The sequence below is a fragment of the Scyliorhinus torazame genome, chromosome 11, assembly GCF_047496885.1.
Source record: "Scyliorhinus torazame isolate Kashiwa2021f chromosome 11, sScyTor2.1, whole genome shotgun sequence".
Classification (NCBI taxonomy): domain Eukaryota; kingdom Metazoa; phylum Chordata; class Chondrichthyes; order Carcharhiniformes; family Scyliorhinidae; genus Scyliorhinus; species Scyliorhinus torazame.
Window position 1 is genome coordinate 128,787,846 of NC_092717.1, and position 25,443 is coordinate 128,813,288.

At 48.6% G+C, this 25,443-nt stretch overlaps 1 protein-coding gene across 1 annotated transcript in view; it reads right to left on the reverse strand.

Annotated features, from left to right (window-relative positions):
• Positions 1 to 1,886: 1,886 nt before the first annotated feature.
• Positions 1,887 to 25,443, reverse strand: part of LOC140385943 (oxygen-regulated protein 1) — a 74,546-nt gene continuing 50,989 nt past the window's right edge. The window contains exons 4-5 of the mRNA XM_072468594.1: positions 13,571 to 13,724; positions 1,887 to 7,852 (exon numbers count right to left, since the gene is read on the reverse strand). Coding sequence (XP_072324695.1) covers positions 1,887 to 7,852; positions 13,571 to 13,724 — 6,120 coding nt within the window. The remainder of the gene's footprint in view (positions 7,853 to 13,570; positions 13,725 to 25,443) is intronic.

A 25,443-nucleotide genomic window follows, 5' to 3' on the forward strand; every position in this document is an offset into this window, starting at 1 on the left:
ACCAACACCACCTACTTCCACCTCCATAAGATCACCCATCTCCACCCTTATCTCAGCTTATCTGCTGCTAAGATCCTCAAATATGCCTTTATTATTTCTGGCCTGGGCTATTCCAATGCTCGTCAGGCAGCCTTGCAACCTTCCTTAACTTAAGCTCATCCAAAATGTTGCTGCCTACATCCTAACTTAAGTCGTGTTTATCCATCACCCTTCATCTCCAACCTACACTGACGCTTGGTCATGTAAATGCTTTCACTGTTATTTTCAAATCCCTCTTGGCCTCACCCTCTGGACTTCTCTAAACCCATCTAGTCCGACTACCATTCAATGTCCTGGCCTTTTCCACACTCTCAACTTTCATCCCTCCACCATCTGTAGCTGTACCACCCCAGTGGGGGCAGAAAGTCTGCCACAAACCAATTAATGGCCCAATGGCCTTTAAATGGCTGCAGAGTGAGCCAACAAAGCAGGCACAGACATACACCTGATATTTACATGAGGGTGGGAACGCTGCCATTTCCCCATCCACGAGCAAAGCCCAGCCCCACATTTCTGCTGGCATTTGGAGTTTACACTGGATTAAATGAAGTTATCCAGATATTGTAGCATGATTGTCTAAATGCATGCAATCCACACTTTGACAATGTATCTGAGCTTATTTTATGTCTGTAAGTGACTCTGATATTACCTCATCTTCCGCCAATTGGGGTTATGACCTGCATCAATGCTTTATCTTGTTAACTTTATTTCTCAAACCATCCCAACATTAGGCCAGATAACATTTTTTAGCACTATAGAAACCCATATTGAAACATGATTTTGGATAATATGAATATGATTCTCGTTGAATATTTATTTCCCAGCAAAACCTGATCACCCTTTATTTAATCTAAAGGGAATAATTTTCAGATCGAAGATTTTGAAAATAGTAGTGCAATCATTCAATTTCCAGGAGGTCAGTGTTCAATAATGAATTTAAGAAGTCAAGCAGGAAAGAAAATATTGGTGCAGTTAGAATGCTGCTTGGATGCCTTCAGCATGATTTATAAATGTACTTATGTAATAATGAGGGCTCAGGTTACACCTTATGACAGTGTCTCAATGATTTAACCAGTCATTTTTTGTTAATGGGCATCCCACTTGGATAACTCACGCCTTTCCTCCAAGTGCCAAATTGAAAAGCAAAAATCTCAATGCATAGGTGAGAAAATAACCAGGTCTGCTACTACTGAACACGATGGATAAATCATATAGAAATATTTAGTGAGATAAGAAATACAATCGCTCTACAAGTTGTAATTGGTCAAACAATAAACAAACTCTAATCGTGTTTGTCAGTGCACTAGAACAGAGCAGGCTTACATATTTTGGAGGCTACAAACAAATATCACTGTTTAAATGATTCATTCTAATGTTAATAATTAGAAGCATTAAAAACATTTTTTTTTAAATAATTAGAAGCATTACATTTCAAAATACAAGTGTAAAGCACAAAATTAATGTATGGTGTTTTCAATAATGATATTTTCAACCTCAAATTCAATCTCAGAGGTACAACTTGAAACACTACTTTTTAATTGATGGGTTGACCCTGCTCTAAAACTCAAGAAAATAAATTCCCCAAACTTTCAAGTCCTAATAGCTTTTACAGTACAATTTGTGTTTAAGAGAAGTAGTTTGTTTGTTATTTATCAGACACTTGCTGATAGAAATATTTTCTTTCATCTAATTTTGTTTTCCAAAGGCTGCACCCTGCTTTGGCATGATCAGATGGCATTATTATCTCAGCTGATTTCTTTCTTTCGCTTATTTTTCATTCATGGGGTTGACAATATTTGTAACCATTGAGAAGAAATCCCTTCACCTTGCTCACGACGCTTTTCCTTTTATTTATTGTGCTTTTCAAGCTTTTCCTTGTGTCTTTCACAAAATGGTTCTTTTTCAGAATTCACTGCTGCCTCATTTGTACTAATATTCCCAGAAGACATGGTTTGGCCAATAACTTTGTTTTCCAATAAAGGAATAGTGACATAATTATTGGCTGTGTTTCCTCTTGTATGACGAATGTATGGATCAGTCTGCCTACCTGAATAATCTTCCCCTTTCCGGAATGATAAGCCATTTTCCCTTCCTTTGACTGCTTTGATTTTGTTTTCTACTGCCTGTTTCATGAACCACTGTTCTACTATTCTTTTTAGACATAATTTCTCAGCCTGAATATTAGAACAAAATGGCTTGTCTTTGTGCTTCGACTCTGTTTCCTCACTGTACACAGGAACTTTTGATGTTACAAGATTAGCACCGAAATATTTTGCATCAAGACTTAATTTAATTCTTTTAATATCATTCTCAAAGCTTTGACTTTTAAACTGATGAATTATGTCACTGATAGTGCCATCAATTGAATGTTTATTTAGTACTGAACAATTTTCTTTCCTCGTTACTAAATCATTGTATTTCCCACTGTCAGAAATATCTGCTCCACTTTCTGAATGAAGTATCCATTGATTCTCCAGATCCGATTTTTTCTGATATACAAATCTTCTGCTCTCTTCATTGGTTGCATCAATAACAGCTGTCAGAATTGGGCAGTGCTGGCCACATAGAAAATGAAGCTTATCTCGGGAGTCAGGATTTTGAAGAGTTCTGACAGTTTCTCGAGATGGCTGCTCCACCACAGTCCCTTGAGCTAATGGTTGTACCATGGGACTAACTTTGTTGTCAAACATATGAAATTCTGCTGACATGAAAGATGAATCATTGTCATTTGCTTCAGCGTACATCCCTGTAGGCCCAACAGGAACTCGTGCTGATTGTTTATTGCTGTCATTCTTTTTGGTAAGATGGGAACCACTGCAAATATGGGCATGGTAACTTTTTTCACTGATTAAATCTGGGAATGGTTCGGAATCACTGCCATGAGACATGTTAAAATAATTACACATAGGTTTTGATTTTGTCCCCTCAATATCTGATGATGACAATTCAGACAGTGGAGGTCCTGAATGCATTGTATTAACATGTGAATATGCAGAATCATCACTTGTATTGTCAAATGCTGTATCAACTGACGTTGTATCCAGGTTTCCATACATTCCCATGTTTAGAGGTGGAGACTTTCTTACTAAGTGGTTTTCTTTTAGAAACCACCGCCCTTTTTCAATATACGCGCCATCACTTTCAGATTGTGCACTGTTCTCTTGAGAATTTTCAAATGTACGGCCCTTATCTAAGCTAGAAATATGTAACAATTCATTATTAATGCCCCAAGTTCCAGCTGGCATTGATTTATCGCGACGTGAGGATATTTTACAAGATATGTTGTCAGTGATGCTTCCCGTTTGGAAAAATGCTTTTGGTTCCACACAGACATATGGGGGCTGGTCATATGCAAAGTGTTTCGATACAACATGCGACTTACCATACAGTTTCTCGGTAGCTTTTCTAACAAAATTTGCAGAGAAATGTTTTGTTTTTACAAAGACATCATCCTCTCCCTCCGTCGTCATTTCGTTTGATGCTTGGGAATTGTAATCACTTGCAATCTCCTGATTCTCTTCGGACAAGTCAGATGTCTGCTGCCTTTCTAAACACTGTTTGACATTACGATTTGATGGCATGGATGGGTAAGTACAAGGCAAAGATTTCTTAATACCAGCTTCACCTTCAGAGAAAGGATTCTCACAGATTTCTCTTGTTTGTGTCAGTTGTTTGTTGCCAGTCTTTTTTCCATTCTCAATATCATTGTCAGAAACCACAGAAGCAAGTGCTGACAGTCTGCAAGCAGGTATTTCATAACTATTGCTTCTCCTTATACATTCCCTCTGGCAGAAAACATTTGTGTGCTTCGATTCACATATATCATTTGCCAAAGGTGACTTATGATGCAGGAAGCTTTGAAGAGAGATCTTATTTTGAAGATGTATTGTGTCTGAAGCTGTTGACAAATCATCTGTTTTTTCTGCAGCATTAGCACATGTAAAGTGATTGTTCGTTTCATTGTCCCTCAGCTTTCCTGAGTGTCTATTTTTGTTACTATTTATGCAGTTGTTATAAAGGAATTCTTTATTTTTAGCAACATCTTCTCGTCTCATATCTTCAATGTGTTGTAAAGACGCAAACTCCTCTATCGAATCACAGCCGTTTGTACAGTTATCTCTCTCAACAGTTTCCTTCTCAACCCATTTCTTGCTCATCACTGTTGTTTCTTCAACTGCATCTTCATTTTGAAACAAGGAATTAGTCCTTATTTGGTCTTCTAAAAGATCAGAAAAAAACGAATTGTCTTTAGAACTGAGTAGTTCAGGGACCTTGCTATCCGTTTCTTTGGTTTTGTCTTCTTTAATTGAAAGAATGTTAGCAACATATTTAACATCTTCCTTTAGTTCTGCTTCATCAACATGCTCCAGCTGTTCAATTACATTTTGTGTATAAAGGTACTTTTCATTTTCAATAGTATTGATTAATTGTGGAACATCAAATGAAGCAACGTTTTCAACACCTAAAGTTCCAGTCTGTACAGGACATTCAATTTTAGGGCCATTTTCAAAAGCACAGCTGGGTTCTTCTTTATGCTCATTTTGCCACACCTTTACAAACTGAGAGGCATATTTCTGTAGACTTGGAATACATTGCTTTAAGTCGTCAGTTTCTTGAAGCTTGATAACATGTCTTATGGACTGCAAGAATGTTATTATATATGAACAATTACAATTATTCATCAATAACTTTGCTCTGTCAGGTGAAGCTGGAACATTAACATTCAGGTTCATTATTGCTAACCAAGCAAGGAGGACCTTTGAAGACGTGCTCAATGTGGCAGCAAGATGTTCTGACATATCGGGTCTTTCATACGATTTTTCTGGACAAGTTTTAAATCTATGCTCAGAGTTACACTTGATCACATCAACAGCTGATTGCAGCTTGCACAACACCTGGCTTAGGTCATGTTCACCAATAGGGTCCTTCTCTTCAACCATTTCAGAATCTAGCCCAATGCCATTTTGAATTGCAGTGTCAACTGTTTCTTTTGCAAAGTCAATCACATCAAGTTTAGCATCAGTCACTTTTGTAATAGTTCTGTACTGAATCTCATTTGGTATGGGTGCAGGTTTAACCTCTCCTTTTGCAGCACTTACTTGACTTTGCAATAAGTCATCATTGTTGCAATCATCTGGTACTTCATATACCCTTTTCACGTCACTAACAGCTTTGGCTGATATTTGTACTAACCTGTGTTCAACTGGAACCTCTATTTCAGATCCAAAGCTTTTGGTTTGATTAATAAAATCAGAGTCATCATCAGGCAATTTATTTGATTCTTTTATAATATTACTACCCAGATCAACTGTCCGCTCCTCTTCAAATTGTGTTTGTGGGTAAGACCTAAGATTGAAGTCACAGCACACGATCTCAGAAGTTGCTGACATTCTTAGCCTGTTTCGCACAAAAGTTTGTGCTTGAGGAATATCAACATCATATATTTCCTGCTCTTTTTGTTGCATCAAAATAGAAAAAGACTTTGAACTCTCAGCATCAGTTTTGAAATTTTGTCTCCCGGCTGTAGATATATTAAGTATTTTGCCATTTTTCTTCGTCCAATTTTTCCTGCTAGGATTAGAAGAATTTTGTTGGATGTCACTTTCAATGGAACTACTGTTAACGCCTGTGATTTGTTTTTTATTTCCAGCTGAAGACGAATCACAATCAATTTCTGCTCGTAGCGAGGAACTTTCTGGCAAATCAGAATTTTCCTCAGTTATAATGGCACTGCACTGTACGCCTTCTGCCTGGTACAGACTAAATTCTGTGCAGGCTATTAGTAAAGTGGTCTGTTTACCCTCTGAAAAATTATCTTGGCAAATATCCGCCTCAGATATATTTTCAGACTTGGAGGGTGTTGCAGAGCTGTTGCTGATGGTGAGAGTGCTTTGGTCCTCCATTCTTTGTAACTTACTATCCAGTGATTCTGCATTGCTAGGTTCTTTTCCTGCTGGACAAACAATTGGTATCCAGGAAAGATCAGAGTTTGTTTCCTCTTTAGGAGGTATCACGCCTGTTGAGTTATGAGATACAGAACCATCACCACCATTTTCAATATGGAATGTCACATTGATTTCATTAGACATCTCAACAGGATTAAATTCAGTACTTTGATACTTGTCAGTGTCAACCATTTCTATTGCTTCTTGACTACTGCTGTGAGTAGTGCAATCATCACTCAAGATGTCAGTTTCTTCATGCTGGCCTAGTAATTGAGGTTGTTGTGAATGATTGCTATATTCTGGGCAAAGCTTTGAAAGCTCGCTTGTATGGTCTCTGCAGTTTTGTTCATCCGTTCTTGAAGACAAAGCAAAGTCATTGTTAACAGGACTTGCCTCTTCAGAACTGCAAAAAGCTCTTTCATCTTCATTTGTAGATGATGAGTTATTTGAACCTGTGTTAATTGGCATTTCTACCTCATCAGACGTTTTAGTGCAATCCTGATTCCTCACAGTAGAACTTTGTGAACACTTTGAAACACTGTTTAAATCTTCCAAAAATAGAGACATTCTGGCTTCACAACTCTCAGAACTGTAAGTACAGTTAGTGTTTATGTCCATTCTTTCTGTTGATGTGTGTGAACACCCCATTCTAGATGACAAGCTACTTTTTTCATTATGAATTGACGCATATGATCTAGAATATTTGAATGAGGCACTCGTTGGTCTCTTTACATGTTTTATTCCTCGTTTTGAATTGGAATATGTTGCATCTGCAGAAGTAGGTCTCAAATTTAACTTTGTAACATTATTATCCGTATCATCACATCCAATTTCTTCCCAATATCGTAAGAACATATTTCTTGCATTTGTACTCTCGTTGTGGGAGTTGATCATTTTTAGTACAGTGTATTGGTCTTCATGGCATAGCTCTGAGTACTTTGAGGAAGAGGCTTTCCCAACAACAGAGGTGTTTTTATCGAGGATTATTTTTTCTTCTCCCTGATTATTTACATTAACCTCTTTCCATGTTTGTAATGCTTCAGATACTGTATCACTACTTCTTTCACAGGTTTCCTTTGTGTTTGATATCGAAAAATGTTCATTACAGTTCTCTATTATGCTCTCTCCAAGTCCTGGCTCCTCCAGGTTTGAAAGTTGAACTATATTTGCACCACTCCCTGTGTCAGGATTGGCAGTCATGCTTTCCAAAGATACCTGGTCCTGTGTTACCTTGCCATGACCAGGACTTTCCTTGCAATAATATAATGGTTTGAATTCAGCCCCCAGTTCAGGAAGATCTTCATTTGTGTTTAAAAAACTATTTTGCCAGATGTCATAATGTCCGCCTTTATCGTGTTCAATTTGTCCCGTGTATTTTTGTGGTGTACAAAGATCATCAAAGTCTTGCTCATGGTCTAAGTTCTCAAAGTGCATTGTTTCAGAATTATAATGAGAGTGTACATTCGGCAGATCTGCTGATTCAACATTAGATTCCAGTTTTGCTTTGCAAGCATTACTTTTCCTGTTACACATGCTAGAACGATTAATTGTAGTAGTCCATTGTATTGTCTCCTTCTCTTTTATTTGGAGGTGTACTCTCATTTCTACTGTTATGCTGCCATCCTCATTCACAAAGATGGATTTCTCAATGTCATCTTCTGATGGTATCACAGTCTTTTCTTCCCTTGCATAAATGTAATTCTTGTAAGCATCTGTTTCATTTTCAGGGAAATAGAAGCTGCTTCCTGAAGGTATTTTATTGTCATTCATATAAAATTGATCAGGAGATGTGGTGTAACCCTGAGTCTTTGAGCTAGAAGGAGATACTGAGTTAATCAGCCATTGTCTTCTCCCTAACTTTATCCCATCTGTATGCAAAGAAGATGAAAGACGATGGTGAGACAAAGATGAAGAACAATGCGAGGCAAAAAAAAGAACGGAAAAGATAGAAATAATTAGAAACATCAGCAAAGAAACTATGAAAATAAAACAAAACATTGATGACACGATTTAATTTTTGAATGAAGAACAAACATAAAGTATCAGGAAAGATAGAATATCAAGGAATAGTGTTGTGCAATCCAATTTACAGAAAGCTCAAATCTGAGAAGAGTTCCACTATCAATCACCATTCTTTAGGTCTGTATAACTGTCATGTGAGGGTACCTTTAAGACATGGATGTTTAAGCAATGTACCTTTAAGAAAACAGTGCTGTCAGAGAGTGGGTGGGGCTGAGCTCACGTCAGCCATTTTGGAAGTTTAGTTTTGCAGTTTTGAAAAGTGCCTGGCTGCTTTTGCTGAGAGCAGCTTAAAAGTGCCTGGCTGTTTTGCTGCGAGCTGATTAAAAGGAGAAAGCCAGTTTGAAAAGAGCTTGGGAATGTCTGTGTGTTTCCAGAGAGCTGCAAGTTTGGAGGAAAAGAGATGGGTGTGTGTCTGTGTTTTGCAGTGAGCTGGATCTCTGCAATAAAAGACCATCTCTGGATCATTTGGGTGATTTAAACTCATGTTAGTAAAACCTTTAACCTGATGTGATTTTGTTTAAAGGTGTTAATTCTCTTGGAAGTTTGAAGGAACATTTTAAGGAATTATTTACTGTTGCAATATTTTCTGAGTTATCTTTGAAGTAAGGGGTGTTAAGAGATCCAATGTTTATTTAAGATGTTAAGTTGAGTTCATGGAATAAACAGTGTTTTGTGTTTAAAACCCCACGTGTCCATAATTGTAATCCCACACCGAGGGAAAAAGCCGTGTGCTAGGAAAAGCAACAAATCCTTTAAAGGGAGAGGTTGGTTGAACTCCATGATACATTTTGGGGTTCTGAAAATGCCTCCCCCATAACAATAACTTACCATTGAAGTATTTTTTTTTATTTTGAATTCTAAAGAAACTACTCCAGCATGACAAATTGGTCACATACACCAGGATTACATTTTTTAGCACTCGATTTTAAATCTTGTTCTATGTTTGTAAAGCAACTAGCTGATCTACATTAGGGTTGCAGGGAATTTTCCATTCAAGCTGGGTTGGAGGGCAGCAAGGTACAGAGGAGATAAGAGAGTGAGGAGAAGAAGTGCAAAAGCAGATAAACTAGGGAAAAGAAGGGAGGAATTATATGTTCCCCAGGAGCATGCTGCAGGCAGGTGGGAATGTAAAATTGGGCCATGGGTGTAGTACCTTTCCCTGCCCTAGAACCCACTGCAATTTTACATGTAGCAGTGAGGGGTCACCCACCTTTGTGCCAAAATTTAAAGCCACTCACAGGCACCCTTTGCACCCCACCACAATTCTTCTCACGGTGGGTGAGTGGGGGATGGGAAACCAAATTTGAAGCTCACCAAGTCCCACTCCTCAGATCTCTGACAGGAAAAGGGGAGGGAGGGTTCCTCCCTTCTAAGCCCCCTGGGACCATCAGAAAATCCCTAAGGTTAGCCCCATTCCTTGGTCTTCCATCCCTACTGACCTGTGCTCCATGGCCCCAACCCCTCAACCCATCATTGGGGCTTCCCATACTGGCCAGGCCGAAATGCTCAACCCCAACTTAGCTTCAGTGACAATTACCATTGGGTACTGAACAATAGCCACTGATACTAGTGGCGCTGCTGGAACCTGTAGCAGTCAGCTATTTAGGTGAGGACAGAAGCCTCACCTTGAGACATTTAACAGACTTCTGAGTGCTAAAGATTGCTGGACAGTCAGCTGGGGGGGGGGGGGGGGGGAGAGAGGGGGACTGGTTGACTGAGGGGTGAGATAGAGAAGGACGAGGAGAGGAAGGAGTTAGGGACAGCAAAGGACTGAGAGGACAAAAGAGGGAAGTGGAGGAGAGAGGCCAGGAGAGGAGAAAGGAAAGGGACAAGAGGATGAAAAGGAAGTGAAAGGAAAGAAAAGTTGGGAGAGAAGTGAGGGGGAAAGCTGAATTTTGACGGGGCAGTGGTGGCTCTGAGAGTGCGCCAGAAAGACATGGGCCCACCATTAGTAAAATGCAAGTGACAACAGCAAGAGTCTTTGATTGGCTGCTTAAGGACCTCAGGTAGCCTCACAGTGGAAAGGCCATTCTTGACCTTCCCCATCATTGAATTCCATGGTGTTGGGTAGGTGAAGGGCACTCCAACATCCTCACTACCCCCCACCCGTAACCAACTGGCTCCTTGTCTTGCATTTTGCTCCTGAGAAATTATTAAATTCTGCCCAATGAGTGGGATGTGAAGAAACGGGGAGTGGGAAAAGAAGGAGAGAGGGCAGGAGAGGATGAAGAGAAATGGAATAGAGAGAGGAAGGTGGTGTGAGAGGGGCAGGCATAGGAGGGGTAAGGGAATAACGGGAGAGAACAAGGACAAAGGAATGGAGGGAAGGTGAAAAGTGAAGAGAGTAAGAAGAACAGGAAATTCATGGGTTGGAAAAGGGGGAGGGGTTGGGAGAAGAGGAGAGGAGATAGAAGAGAGAGGATAGAAATAATGGGAGAGGACAGGAGAGAGCGAGAGGGACAGAGGATGAGAAAAAAGGCAAGGGTAGGGGAAAAGGGCAAGAAGATTGTGGCAAAGGAAAAAGGGAAGGGAAGAAAGGAATCTGAACAGGAGAGATAGGGAGAGAAGAAAGGGTCTGGCAGAAAGGAGAAGGTTGTAGGAAAAACTGCAGAATGAAACGAGGAAAATAGAGTGAGGGAAAATAAGGATGGGGAGGGGAAAGGACAGGACGGAGGAGATGAGGGAGTAGAAAAGGGGAGCAGAGCAAAGAGGGGAATGGAAGGGAAGGGGCTCGGGAACCAAAAGTGAAGGTATAACAGGAAAGGAGCAAAAGTGGAAGAGAAGAAGGCAGAGGAGTGAGGGAGAGAAGGAGAAAGAAGAATGAGAAAGGCAAAGCTGAGGACGAATGAGGGAAGTGAGTTGACGAAGAAGTTAGGAGTGAAGAGCAGAGGCGGAGTGGGGAAGGGAGGAGGGAAAGGATAGATAAGCGAAAGAATTAGGAGCAGGTGAATGGGAAGAGGGCAACACATGGGATAGAGTGGACATGAGAGGAGAGAGTGAGTAGAAGAAAAAAAGGAGGCCATGAAGGAAGAATCGAAGGAGGGAAGGGAAAGGATGAGGCTGGAGAGAGCTGGAAGAACAATGGAGATTAGGAGAAGAGGGGTTGAGAAGAGAGGTTGGACAAGGGTGAGTTTGTGTTAGAGCCTGTTTTCTTTCTCATGCAGTGAAGTTTTGTTAACTGCCTCAACTGTGGGTCCAATAACTAACTTCTTCCTCAAAACCTGGGCATGTATGTGATTTTTCTTCAGCGCAGCTGTTTTTTTCCACCAGCATATTGAATACTTTGTCCATGGATAATGAATTTTTTGATAAGTCCTTTGATCTCCATGTCTTCTACATTTTGCAAATTAGTTTTCAGTACCAACCTCAGTTAAGCTTACGTCCAGAGGGAGCTAATCATAATTAACTTCCATCTCATTCCATTTCAAATTTTAATTCTTATTTCCAGTTTCTTTTTTCTCCTTTAAGCGGTCCCATCATATTTCATGAGATCATATATTGCTATGCTCACTGTATCACCTAAAGTGCAATATGTATAGAGTGTTACCGCCATTCAGTGTTGGTAATATATAATGGATCACTGCACCAAAATGGTAATTGTATTTGAGTAGTACTCTGGGAGTAATTTTCTGTGTGTGCTGGCAGTGAATAAGCTTGACCATCAGCAGCATACATCAGGGGCGGGATTCTCTGAAATGGAGGCAGAGTGTTCGCGCCGTCGTGAACGCCGTCGAGATTCACGACGGCGCGAAACGGCCCCTATCCTGACCGATTCAGGGCCCGATAATGGGCTAGAAGGGACGCCGCGTCATTTACGCACGCCAGAACTTGGCGCCGCGTAAAGGCGGCGCCGCATACATGACGCGGCCGGCGCCGCATAACTGGCATCACCCGCGCATGCGTGATTGCCGTCCCCTCCGAGTCCACCCCGCAAGAAGATGTCAGACGGATCTTGCGGAGCTGCGGAAGAAAGGAGGTCCTCCTTCAGAGAGGACGGCCCGACGATCGGTGGGCACCAATCATGGGCCACACCCCATTTGGGCCCCCCCCCCGGTGCAGGATCCCCCCTCCCCCCCCACAGGCCGCCTCCGCAGCATTCCCGCGCTGTTCCCGCCGGCAGCGACCAGGTGTGGACGGCGCGGGGGAACCCGCCGTTTTGGGCTGGCCGTTCGGCCCATCCGGGCCTGAGAATAGCAGGGGTGCCGGAGAATCGCCGTTTTGGGTGTCTCGGGGCGATTCTCCGGCCTGCGCCGCGTGGAACTTGACGGGGCTGTTCTCAACCGCTTGGGTGAATCGCGGGAGGGCGGACCGGCGTCGCGGGAAAATTTGGCGACCAGGCGATTCTCCCAACCGGCGCGGGAGCGGAGAATCGCGCCCCAGGTGTGCAGCTTGTGATTTTCCACTATGTGTTATTGGCAGATTGTTTCCCAACACCAAAGCAAATTTAGAAAAATCAATCCTTTAAATAAGTTGGGTAACTTTTTTTTTGAAAAGATACAATTTTTGGAGAAGGAAATCATATCATTTCACACAATTTGTAGATTTTATCACAACAAATAACAGCAATACTATAAATTAGATCAGGCGTGATCTCATTGACTGGTGGAAAAGACACAAGGGGTTAAACGGCCCTACTCCGATGTTTCTCAATACTCACATGAGGCAAGTAAAACAAGTTAAAAACAATAATTGTTAATGTTCTCTGTTGCAGCGCATTGATGCCTAAGCATATATTAAATTATTTTGTTGCCCTGTGTGTTATGCCCAAGCACAACAAATGCTAGGATATCGGGCAGGCTAGATAGCAGCATAGAATTTTCCCATCTTCGAAATGACAAATACATTGACGGTGTTCTTTCTGCAGATACCTGCTCCGACCCACCTGATTTTCTGAAATTCTGACACACCGCGTATATTTTCACAGTCAGCACCCAGGAAAATCTTTCTTTTGTCTTTCAAAATCATCATGTGGAATATAACAGCAGATCCACAAGGTTTTGAATGAGAATATATTGAGTGCGGGAATCTTTAATTTTTTTGTAAATTAAGGGGCAATTTCGCGTGGCCAGTCCATCTACCCTGCACATCTTTGGGTTATGGGGGTGAGACCCCAACTGACACGGGGAGAATTTGCAAACTCCACAGGGACAGTGACCCGGGGCCGGGATCGAACCCGGGTCCTCGGCGCTGTGAAGCAGTGCTAACCACCGTGTCACCGTGCTGTCCCGAGTGCAGGAATCTTTAGACAAAAATACAATCTTCCATGTGGCCAGTTATTGTAAAGTTGGAGTTGCTAGTTATAAACTGTGATGAATGACTGGGTCAACGCTTTCTATTTTTCTTCCCCGAGACAGTCCACTTTGTCAGATCACATTGCAACAAAGATGATGCAAACCCTGCAGACAAGCTGAGAGGTAACACCAATATCAATTGTGGAGAAGCCTACTCTCCTGATTGTAGAAATCGTCATTATAATGAGGTTGGAGAAAAAAATATGAATAGACTAAGAATGTTTATTTGTAACACTAATATCATGCATATTAATAAAGGAGAAAGAGACTTACGGTTTTTCTTTTCTGTTTTGATGACATTTTTATGCTGAACACGATTTGGAATTTGCGGCGATTTTGAATCTGCATATTTTCTCAGCCTATAGCCCTCGCGACCAGCAGCAACCATAGCTTCAAATTTATACTTCACTGGGTAAAGAGCATCAATCTGAAACATTCAAAACAGAAACACTTTAATACACAGGCAAGAACTGTCAGGATAACCACCAAACCTTTATCTTTATATGTCCAGTACTGTTGAGAAAAAAAAGATTGATCAAATAAATATCTCTTTAACTCTGAATTATCACGCCAACCTCCACAATCCCCCCCCCCCCCCCCCCCCCACCGCAACCCCCCCCGCCCCCCCCCCCCCGCCCCCCGGCCCCAATCCGCATCATTCCTTTTATTTTTACAGATGCTGCAAATTAAAAACAGAAAATTCTGAAAATGCTTAGCTAATCAGGCAGCATCAGTGATTAGCGAAGCAGTTTTTTTGCAGCAAAGTCATGGCTAGGCTCACAATGTGGTGAACACATCAGAGATCCGCTCAACCATCTGATGACGCCTGTGACAGTGAGAGGACTGGGAGGCCAGGACCATGCTGAGTCTTAGGTAGACGGCAAGCCTTTGGAGTCATCAACAAAACAGTAACTGCTCGCTCGCTCTCAAGAGACAGACAGAATCATACATTAGCATATCCTACCTGTTAACCCTTTATACTACGGAGTCCTCCATATGATTGCCCATGAGCTCAATGCAGCAATGGCCAGGGGATGAGGTTCCTGGAGTCACCACTAGGTCCTTGTTCTTCTCTGCTCAGCCAGGAGGTACAAGTTGCCTGATAAGGGAAGAGGGACAGCTGCCTTCTGCTTCTGAGGACTTCATTCAAAATAGTTCTGGTGTGGACAGCGGCCCTTCTGCCAGTGACACCAGTGCGAAGACAGAGAAGCGGCCTTCGAGGTCTCAAACAGACAGAGGACGGCCGTCACAGGTCACAGGGTATCAAGGTCAGCAGCCTCCTTCCATCACATCTGCAAGTGCAGAGGGAGCACCCCATTGTAGAGAGTTCAGAAGAGCATCGAGCTGCACTTGAATTACTCAGGTGAATCACATGTGTTGATACTACGCCTCACATTTGTTATTTTGATCAATAAAGACCTCACATTTGTTATTTTGATCAATAAAGAATTAATGTCATGTTATTGCTTCTCCATCAAGTTATTGCTGCCTATTGAAACCTCATGTACAGTCTGGTTCCCTCAATGGACTGGAAACGATGGACTCGTGTTCAGTCAGCACCTCCACCTTGTTAATGTGCAATATGCACCTACAGGAATGTATAAAGGCAAGGCTTTATTGGAACGTTTATGAAAGCGCATATTGATCAGAGGAAATGGCTCTTTTTCAATGTGTCTCAGGCATCCCATGCATTTATCCCATTGTGCTTTGCCTGTGGTTCAACAGGTCTCTTGTCTTGAATTGCCTGGTCAGCAGCCTCTTTCATCCTCATCGTCAGAGGAGGCATCACAATATATGATTTTCTTTTTGTTCAATGTCTCCCTACTCTACAATGCCAGGTTATGCAGTGTACTGCAAACCACCATAATAGATAAGACCCTCACTGGGGCATACTGAAAGGCTCAACCAAGTCTGTCTGGACATCTGAATTGCATCTTCGTAAGTCAATGAACTGCTTGATGGTTGCTCTGGTTGTCCCATGGCAGGTAGCTCTCCTCCCTATTTTTTTGAGGGATCCTCACAGGTGTGAGTAGCCATGTCTTTAGTAGATAATCCTCGGGCGTCATTCTCCGACCCCCCGCCGGGTCGGAGAATGGCCGTTGGCCGCCGTGAATCCCGCCCCCGCCCCCGCCGAAGTCACCGAAGGGAGAAAAGTCGGCGGGGCGTTAATGGCGCCGCTGCCGCGGAGAATGTCACGGGTCTGCGCAAGGCAGCCGATTTTCGGCCTGCCGATATTCTCCCTTCCGGATGGGCCGAAGTCCCGTCGACGTGATGACCGTTCACGTCGACGTGAATCAAACCTCCTTTTCATCGGCGTGACCCGGTGCTCCAGGCTCACGCCGACCAGCGAGGAGGTGAGTGACGGCCTGGGGGGTTGGCTCTGGGCAGGAAATGGCGTGGCCGCAGACTGATTGCCTGAGGAGAGGTGTGTCTCGGCTTGTGTGTGTGTGCGGCGGGGGGGGGGGGGGGGTGGTTAGAGTAGGCTGGGCTCCGGGGGAGTGCCGGGAGGGGGTCCGTGCCGGGGTGGAGGTTGGGGGCGGGGGTCCGTGCCGGGGTGGAGGTTGGGGGTTGGGGAGGGGGTCCGTGCCGGGGTGGAGGTTGGGGGGGGGTCCGTGCCGGGGTGGAGGTTGGGGAGGGGGTCCGTGCCGGGGTGGAGGTTGGGGAGGGGGTCCGTGCCGGGGTGGAGGTTGGGGGTTGTGGAGGAGGTCCGTGCCGGGGTGGAGGTTGGGGGGGGGGGTCCGTGCTGGGGTGGAGGTTGGGGGTTGGGGAGGGGTTCCGTGCCGGGGTGGAGGTTGGGGGGGGGTCCGTGCTGGGGTGGAGGTTGGGAGTTGGGGAGGGGGTCCGTGCCGGGGTGGAGGTTGGGGGTTGGGGAGGGGGTCCGTGCCGGTGTGGAGGTTGGGGGGGGGGTCCGTGCCGGGGTGGAGGTTGGGGAGGGGGTCCGTGCCGGGGTGGAGGTTGGGGAGGGGGTCCGTGCCGGGGTGGAGGTTGGGGGTTGGGGAGGGGGTCCGTGCCGGGGTGGAGGTTGGGGGTTGGGGAGGGGGTCCGTGCCAGGGTGGGTGATGGGAGGGCAAATGAGTTGGTCCACCTGGCCAGGTGCCAGCCTCCAACAGTTGGACCCATGCGGTCCATGCCACCTGGCTGGGGGGAGGAGGGGATATGGGCAATGATGACATGTCGTCGTTCCCCTCCCCCCCACCAGGTCGTCATGTTTTCAGATCATCCAGCGATGTTGGCCGCCGTGGTGGCAGCCGCTCATGTCTATGTTGCCCTGGATGAGGAGGAGGAGGAGGAGGAGGAGGAGGAGGAGCGTGCCAGAGAGGCGGCGCAGGCTGCCGCAGAGGGGCAGGCGGCAGCCGCCCAGGCTGGAGGGACACCTGACCGACAGGACGAGGAGGGGGAGGAGGACGTCGCGGCCCCACGGCAACGGAGGCACCCGAGGGCGCCCCGTGTGTACCGGCCCCGGCAGTCATACCAGGACCTCACGGACCGGGAATGCAGGAGGAGACTCCGGATGAGCCGGGAAACCGTGGCACACATCTGCCACCTGCTGGCACACCTGTCACCGCGTGGCACTGGCGGGGGACACCCTCTCCCCGTGTCCGTCAAGGTTACGGTGGCCCTGAACTTTTATGCAACGGGGTCATTCCAGGCACCGAGTGGGGCCTGTCCGGCATATCGCAGACATCGGTGCATCGGTGCATCCGGGCAGTGACAGATGCCCTTTATGCCATGGCGCACCGCTATTCCGCTTCCCCGTGGACCGGGCCAGCCAAGATGCCCGGGCCGTGGGCTTCTCTGCCATTGCCGGGTTCCCCATGGTCCAGGGCGCGATCGATGTGATGCACGTCGCCGTGCGGCCACCTGCAGATAACAGGGCCGTGTTCACTAATAGGAAGGGGACCTATTCGATGAACGTACAGGTGGTCTGCGACCACCGCATGATGATCCTGCACGTCTGCGCCCGTTACCCAGGCAGTGTACACGACTCATTCGTGTTGTCGCGGTCATCCATCCCCGGCATGTACGAGGGACGCCATCCCCGGCTGAGGGGCTGGTTGCTGGGCGACAGGGGCTACCCATTGCGATCGTGGCTGATGACGCCTATACGGAGGCCACACAATGAGGCGGAGAACCTCTACAATGATGCCCATGTAGCGACAAGGGGAGTGATCGAGAGGTGCTTTGGCGTGCTGAAGATGCGTTTCAGGTGCCTGGACCTCTCTGGGGGCGCCCTCCAGTATCGGTCAGATAGGGTCGGCCGCATCATTGTGGTGTGCTGCGTCCTGCACAACATAGCCCAGCAGAGGGGCGATGTGCCGCAGGCAGAGGAGGGCGGAGTGGAGGAGCAGCAGGAAGAGGCCCAGTCCTCCCCAGATGAGGGGGATGGGGGCAATGGTCAGGGCAGACGGGGTAGACACAGGCGGGTGGCTGTCCACCGTTACCGGCTGGCCCAGCGGGCACGGGACAGACTGATAGACGCCCGCTTCACTGACTAGATGGGCGTGGGAATCGGGTAGTATGGCCACAGACCGCACACCATGACAACAGCCGACCACCCACACCCCCCACCCATCCATCCACCCAGCACCATCACCCCCCTCCCCAACCCCACACACCCCACCCCCATGCACACCACCCCCCCACTCCCAATTGCCGATCCACCGGCGGCACAATGGGCCGGGCTCACCCAGTTGCGGGTGGACGCGTGTCTATCGCAGGCCATGGAGAATGATGACAACCCGCCTCCGATGAGCTCCTGGCTCTACATCGTTGGACTATGTCTGACCCATGGCCACAGTACCACCATCCACCCGGACCATCCCTGCATGCGGCTGTGACACTGCAGCGCACGGTCCCGTCCTCTGCCCGGGGGATGTTGATGGCGGCCCAGGGGGAAGGGGGCAGACTCACCTGGGGCTGAGGTAAGACCACCCCTCACACACACACTTGCGCTCAACGTACATGACACCCCCGCACACTTTGGACAGAGCACAAAGGCAGCTTCGGTAGGTGTAACATTGACTTTAATAACCAAAGGAGTTCATGCACGTGCCCTAGCGCCTAAAACTCATCTGTGCCCTGCACCCGTGCCAACTTACTCAGTGTCTAATTGTTTGGCCTTACGGGCCCTTTGACTACGTCTACGTGGTTCCCCAGACGGTACAGCAGAACTGGAGGTGGACTCCTGTGATTCCTGCCCTCTGACACTGGATCCCTTTGGCGGCCGTTTCCTGGGGCGTCCTGGCCTAGATGGGCCAGACTGCGGCCCGGGCGACTGGGATGGCGAGCTGCCAGCCTGTCCTGCCCGTTGCCCACCCGATGCACCTGGGACGGAAGGGGGGGAGTCCGAGGTGTCGCGGTGTACCGGGACCTCCCCTACAGAGGGAGCCGGGACGGACCACACCACCTCCTCCTCCCTCGGGGTGCCCGATGGCCCCCAGGCCTCTACATGGGTGGGGGATGCGAACGGACTGGCCATCCGACGCGCCCCTGACATCTGGCGCTGCCAGTCCTGGAGGCCCGTGCTGGTATCGACAGGGGTCTGCAGGTTTGCAGCCATGGAGCCCAGGGGGTTGTCGAACCCTGTCTGCGACAGTGCGACGCCAGCTCGCACATGGCCACTGGCGCCGATGCCCTCAGCGATGGCCTGCTGAGACTGGGCCATGGCCTGCAGAGACTGGGCCATGGCCTGCAGAGACTGGGCTATGGCCTGCTGAGACTGGGCCATGGCCTGCTGAGACTGGGCTATGGCGTTGAGCGCCTCTGCCATCTGGCGCTGGCACTGGCTCATGGCCTCCTGTGAGAGGGCAGCCATTTCCTGGGCCACAGACGCCGCCTGCACGGAAGGCCCCAGGCCTCGCAAACCGTTCCCCATGTCTGACACCGTCGCACCCATTGCCTCCACCGCGGACGCCACCCGTGCGGTGTCAGCCTGGGTGGCACGCATGACCGGGACCACTCCCAGCTCCTGGACGCGGGTGGACTCCTCCACCTGCGACCGCAGCTGCCGCAAGCCACCCGTCACCCTATTCGCTCGTCTCCGTGTCGGTGGTTGCATCGGATCTATGTGTGGGTGTGGTAACTGCAGGAACCCGGGATCCATCTGGGCGGCAGATGTTCGCTTGGCCTGGGCTGCCCTCCGACCGCCCGGTCCCTCTGCTGCTCCTACCTCCACCTGCTGTACCGGGACGGCTGTGTTGTGCGCACCAGTGAGTGTACCAGACGCCTCATCACTAAAGTGCCCAACCGTGGTGAGTGTTTCTGCGATGGTGGAGGGTGTTGGTGACAGCAGTGGCGTTGTGTCGTGCTCTTCGTCCCACTCTGAGTCCATGGCACTTTGGGGTGGGGGTTCGTCTCTACCCATCCACTCTGAGTCACTGTCCGGTATTTCGTCTTCCCGGGTAGGGGTGTCCTGGGTAGTGGTGTCCCGGGTAGGGGTGTCCTGGATAGTGGTGTCCTGGGTAGTGGTGTCCTGGCTCGGATGTGACGGGGGCCTGTGGCTGCCCCCCTCATCGCTGGGTGGTCGCTCCCGCACGTGACGGGGGTGTCGTCTCCCTGTTGCTCCAGGTCTCTCCGTCTCCCGTCGTCTCCGAGGGGCATCCTGCGGGCGTCGCATGCTGGAGGGTTCGGGTCTCTCCGTCTCCCGTGGTCTCCGAGGGGCATCCTGCGGGCGTCGCATGCTGGAGGGTTCGGGTCTCTCCGTCTCCCGTGGTCTCCGAGGGGCATCCTGCGGGCGTCGCATGCTGGAGGGTGCGGGTCTCTCCGTCTCCCGTGGTCTCCGAGGGGCATCCTGCGGGCGTCGCATGCTGGAGGGTGCGGGTCTCTCCGTCTCCCGTGGTCTCGGAGGGGCATCCTGCGGGCGTCGCATGCTGGAGGGTGCGGGTCTCTCCGTCTCCCGTGGTCTCCGAGGGGCATCCTGCGGGCGGTCTGCATCTGCGGGGATGGGTGCCTGGACGTTTGGTCCTGCGATACACAATGAAGCATGCATGGTTAGACATCAGGCAGTGATCAGGTGATACGGGAGAGGGGGATATAGGGGAGGGGGGATATGGGGACGGGCTGTTGGTGGCTCACTTGCTCGTGGGGCCCCGACCTCTGCATCAGCAACCTCCCGGTCCTCAGGTCCGCCAGCCAGTTCCAGGGCCCTTTCCTCGTGTACGGTCAGTGGCCTCTCATCAGCGGGCCCTCCTCCAGTCCTCACATGCTCCCTATTGTTGTGTGCGCGCTTCTCCTGGGGGGGGGGGGTGGTGGCAGGGGTAAAAGGCAACAGTGTTAGGCAGGTATATGAATGCACGCCATCGGTTGCGCGTGCATTGCAGAGGTTAAAGTTAGGGCTGGATTCACTTGGGGATATGGGGGATATGGGGGAGGGGGGATATGGGGGAGGGGGGATATGGGGGAGGGGGGATATGGGGGAGGGGGATATGGGGGATATGGGGGAGGGGGGAATATGTGGGATATGGTGGAGGGGGGATATGGGGGAGGGGGGGATATGGGGGAGGGGGGATATGTGGGAGGGGGGATATGGGGGAGGGGGGGATATGGGGAATATGGGGGAGGGGGGATATGGGGGATATGGGGGAGGGGGGATATGGGGGAGGGGGGATATGGGGAATATGGGGGAGGGGGGATATGGGGGAGGGGGGGATATGGGGGAGGGGGGATATGGGGGATATGGGGGAGGGGGGATATGGGGGAGGGGGGATATGGGGGAGGGGGGATATGGGGGAGGGGGGATATGGGGGATATGGGGGAGGGGGGATATGGGGGAGGGGGGGATATGGGGAATATGGGGGAGGGGGGATATGGGGGGGGATATGGGGGAGGGGGGATATGGGGGAGGGGGGATATGGGGGAGGGGGGGAATATGGGGGATATGGGGGAGGGGGGATATGGGGGATGGGGGGATATGGGGGAGGGGGGATATGGGGGATATGGGGGAGGGGGGATATGGGGGAGGGGGGATATGGGGGAGGGGGGATATGGGGGAGGGGGGATATGGGGGATATGGGGGAGGGGGGATATGGGGGAGGGGGGATATGGGGGAGGGGGGGATTTGGGGGAGAGGGGATATGGGGGACGCTCACCCTGCCTGCTCTGACGAGGTCGTTCACCTTCTTGTGGCACTGGGTGCCTGTCCGTGGTGTTAGGGCCACAGCGGTGACGGCCTCTGCCACCTCCCTCCACAGACGCCGGCTGTGGCGTGGGGCAACTCTGCGGCCGTGCCCGGGATACAGGGCGTCCCTCCTCTGCTCCACCGCATCCAGGAGCGCCTCCACATCGCGTGACTCGAACCTCGGGGCTGAGCGACGGCCAGCCATCAAGTCGGGTGTTGCGGTCGGCTGTTCCGGTCGGGTGGGGGGGAGCTGCGCGGCCTTATGAGCCGTCACGCCGTGCAGCGCGTATGACGCTGCACGGCGTGAACCACTGCGCAAGCGCGGATCCCGTTACGTTGCTGCTAGCCCATTTCGGGCCGCAGACTATCGGCCCATTTTTATGACGTGACGCAAGTGGGATTTGCGCCGTTTTTTGCGCCGATCGGCGGAGTTTCCGCTGATAACGGAGAATTTCGCCCCTTGTCTTCCTTAATCCATTACTGAAGGCGCTCGATGTGTAGGGCTGGTATTATCGAAGTGTGTTTCTGCCATGATTGCTTCTCAGAAACTGTGCTGGCGAGATAATGGGAGCCTTGTTGCCACATGCATCTTTTACCTTGGGGAACTCAGTGATGACCCTGAACTCAATGGCCTGTCCCTCTGACTTTCCAGATCGGTACTCCTGCAGTAGCGCACATAATTAGCAATCCTTTTGAACAGGACATTGGTCACTTCATTAATGTACCAATGGAGGGCGGTATGTGGCGCAGTGGATTGCACTGGAACTGCGGCGTTGAGAACCCGGGTTCGAATCCCGGCCCTGGGTCACTATCCGTGTGGAGTCTGCACATTCTCCCCATGGCTGCGTGGGTTTCATCCCCACAACACAAAGATGTGCAGGTTAGGTGGATTGGCCACGCTAAATTGCCCCTTAATTGAAAAAAAATAATTGGGTACTCTAAATGTATTTATTTTTTTAATTAATGGACCAAGTACGGAAGGGAGGTCCCATACATGTCTCTCATGAATTGCTGGAAAGAGGCAGAGAAGATATGAGTCACGGCGTTCCTCAGCACCATGGGTCGCAGCTCATCCTGAAAAATGGGGCAGAGATCTGTGATTGACTCCCTGAAGTGATGCAGTCATCGTTGGTGTCGCTCAGATATCCATTGAGGATAGTCAGCTCTTCTGCATGCAGCAAGCTCTCAGAATGCCCTTCTGCATCCTTCTCTGGTGTGCCCACCACAAGGCCTGATGGTTGCTGATGTGCTGCTGCTGATGCCTCGATCTTCCTCCCCAGAAGTTTGCCACAATCAGTAAAATCGGGAAGTGCCATAAAGACGTTAGAGTGCAGCCAAAACATGTTCTGTTCACATTTCAGGTCAATTACTTTTTGCCTGAACTTCTCACAACACAGATGCTGTCTGACCCATTGAGTATTCCCAGCATTTCCTTGTTTTGCTGTTGAAACTCTAATCATCTCAAGGAAGTATTTCCCCAAAGCCCTTTTTTGAGGTGATTAAGGTACTTACCACCTATGGATCACAATAGTATGTACCTTTTGCACTTCTCAATTACTGTTGTAACCATTATGTAATGTGCGATCAGGAACATTCTGGCATTGATTTCCACAAAGTAACGAACAATTAATAATATAAACTGGCTTACATTTCAATAGCAAATATAAAAAAAGGGAAGGAGAAACAGAGAGAAAGTGGAGGCAATGGATAGCAGGGAGAAAGAGGAGGAGATAGCAAAAAGGAGGCAGGTGCAGAAGAGACTTGAGGAACAGAAAGAAAGAGAGGGAGAGGAATAAAGGGATAGTGAGTTGCTGTTGGGGAAGGTTTTAGAGTTGAGGAAGGTTTTAGAGATCAGGAGCACACAATGGGCAGAACTTTTTGGAGGCGACTGGGGTCTCAGCCGCTGGCTGGCGAGCTGGCAAGACAAACGCATTGTCTCCTTCAAGGAAACCTCCCACACGTTATTTTACTCCAACACTTAACAGGTCACTGGCAAGCCTTCCACCGGAATCAAAGACTCCAGGGGCAGAGGTTCCACCCACCGAGTGCTGCTCGTTGATGTGACAGAGACAACATGGTTTCACTAGGGTGCTTCTTGGTATGAGGAATGCAAAATGAAGAATATTTTGAAAGATAGTGGGTAGTTTAATTTTTTTTAATGTTTAATATCATGAAGGGATGGAATAGAATTGATAGAAACAGGCTATTCCAAGTAATTGATAGTGGGAGTCTTGAGGGAATTCACGGGATATGAGAAATTTCCAGACTCATTTCAATCTTTAAGAACATCTTAGATAGGTAGTTGAGAGAAAGTGGAATATGGGAACAGAGAGGGCACATGAAATTATTATTACAATACTGGAGAGAGAGGATGTCCTAGGTAGGAATCTATTTGATTATGGCTCAGAAACAGCAGGGGCTTCTTGCACTATTCAGTGTATTCTATTGACCACCAACCAGTGGAGAGGATGTAGAGGAACACATCTTCAAAGAATTTACAGAGAGATGCAAAACTACAGATTAGTTATAATGTGGGATGTTATTCTCCTAATACAGACTGGGACTGTAATAATGAAAAAAGCAGTGAGTGGGGAAGAGTTCCTGAAGTGTGTTCAGGAGAACTTTCTAGGTCAGCATGTTTCTGGTCTAGTGAGTATCGTGTTGGGTGTTCCAATGCACAAATGATCCAACACGGCTGTAGATGGTACAACTCTGTTTTATTGTCTTAAACAATAACAACTACTAACTGCTGGCTGAGGTTCGTGCTTCACCAGCTAACCTGTGGACCCAGCCCTATCACTGTCTTGGTGAGGCACTCAGCACATGGTCTGAGTGGCACGCTGTGAGCTCTGTGCTCTGAGCTATCTCCTGGTAGAATGTGCGGGAACTGTGGTGTTCCCTGTTTTATAGTGCGTGTGCTCTCACTGGTGATTGGCTGCGATGTTGTGTGTGTGTTGGTTGGTCCAACTACCTGTCCATCAGTGTGTGTGTGATTGCACCATGATATGCTAATGTGGATATCATGACATCCCCCCTTTCACAAAGGATATGTGCCTACATGCTAATAAATATAAGTGCTACTGAGTGCATCTGAGTATGTGTGTGCAATATTTACAACATGTACATGAGGCTAAACTATATACAGAGGAAGGTGTCAAGTGCACAGAGCAACGAGTTTGTACCACGAACAAAACAAATGCATTCAGCAAACGACGAGAGAGAACTTCTGGAACGACAAGAAAGAAACACGTTAACAGTTTTGTAAAACAATTCAGTGAGTCCAATGTGCAAACAGGTTCATAAGTCAAGTCTCTCAGGTGGGCGACGAATTCAGGTTGACCGCCTCAAGGGTGGGTCAGGATCCATCGGATGAGGAATGGGCCTGGCCACGGGCGATAGAGGAATAGGCAGAGTGGCAGGAAGCTCAACGAAGTCGACATCAGGGACAACAGAAGGGCGTGGCACCGGTGAATGATCTCGTAGCGAGCGCGGAACCAGACGAAGGGCCCGCCGATTACGTCGGCGAATGGAGCCATCAGGCATGTGAGCCAGGAACGAGCAGGAAGCCACGCGGCGGAGAACCTCGGCGGTTGCCGACCAGCCACCCTCCGGTAGGTGTATGCGAACGTTGTCTCCAGGCGCCAGGGCAGGAAGATCAGTCGCCCGAGCGTCATGTGCCACCTTCTGCTGAGCACGCTGTTGTTGCATCCTTCGCAGTACTGGAGCATGGCCGGGTTCAAGAACATGAATGGACGGCACAGTGGTCCTGAGGGTGTGACCCATCAACAGCTGGGCTGGCGAGAGGCCCGTGGACAGTGGGTCCGAGCGATGGGCCAGCAGGACTAAACAGAAATCAGATCCGGCATCATCAGCTTTGCAGAGGAGCCACTTCACAATGTGGATGCCCTTTTACGCTTTACCATTCGACTGGGGCTGCAAGGGACTGGACGTCACGTACGTGAAGTTATATGAAATGGCAAAGGAAGACCATTCTTGGCTCGCAAAGCAAGACCCGTTGTCAGACAAGACG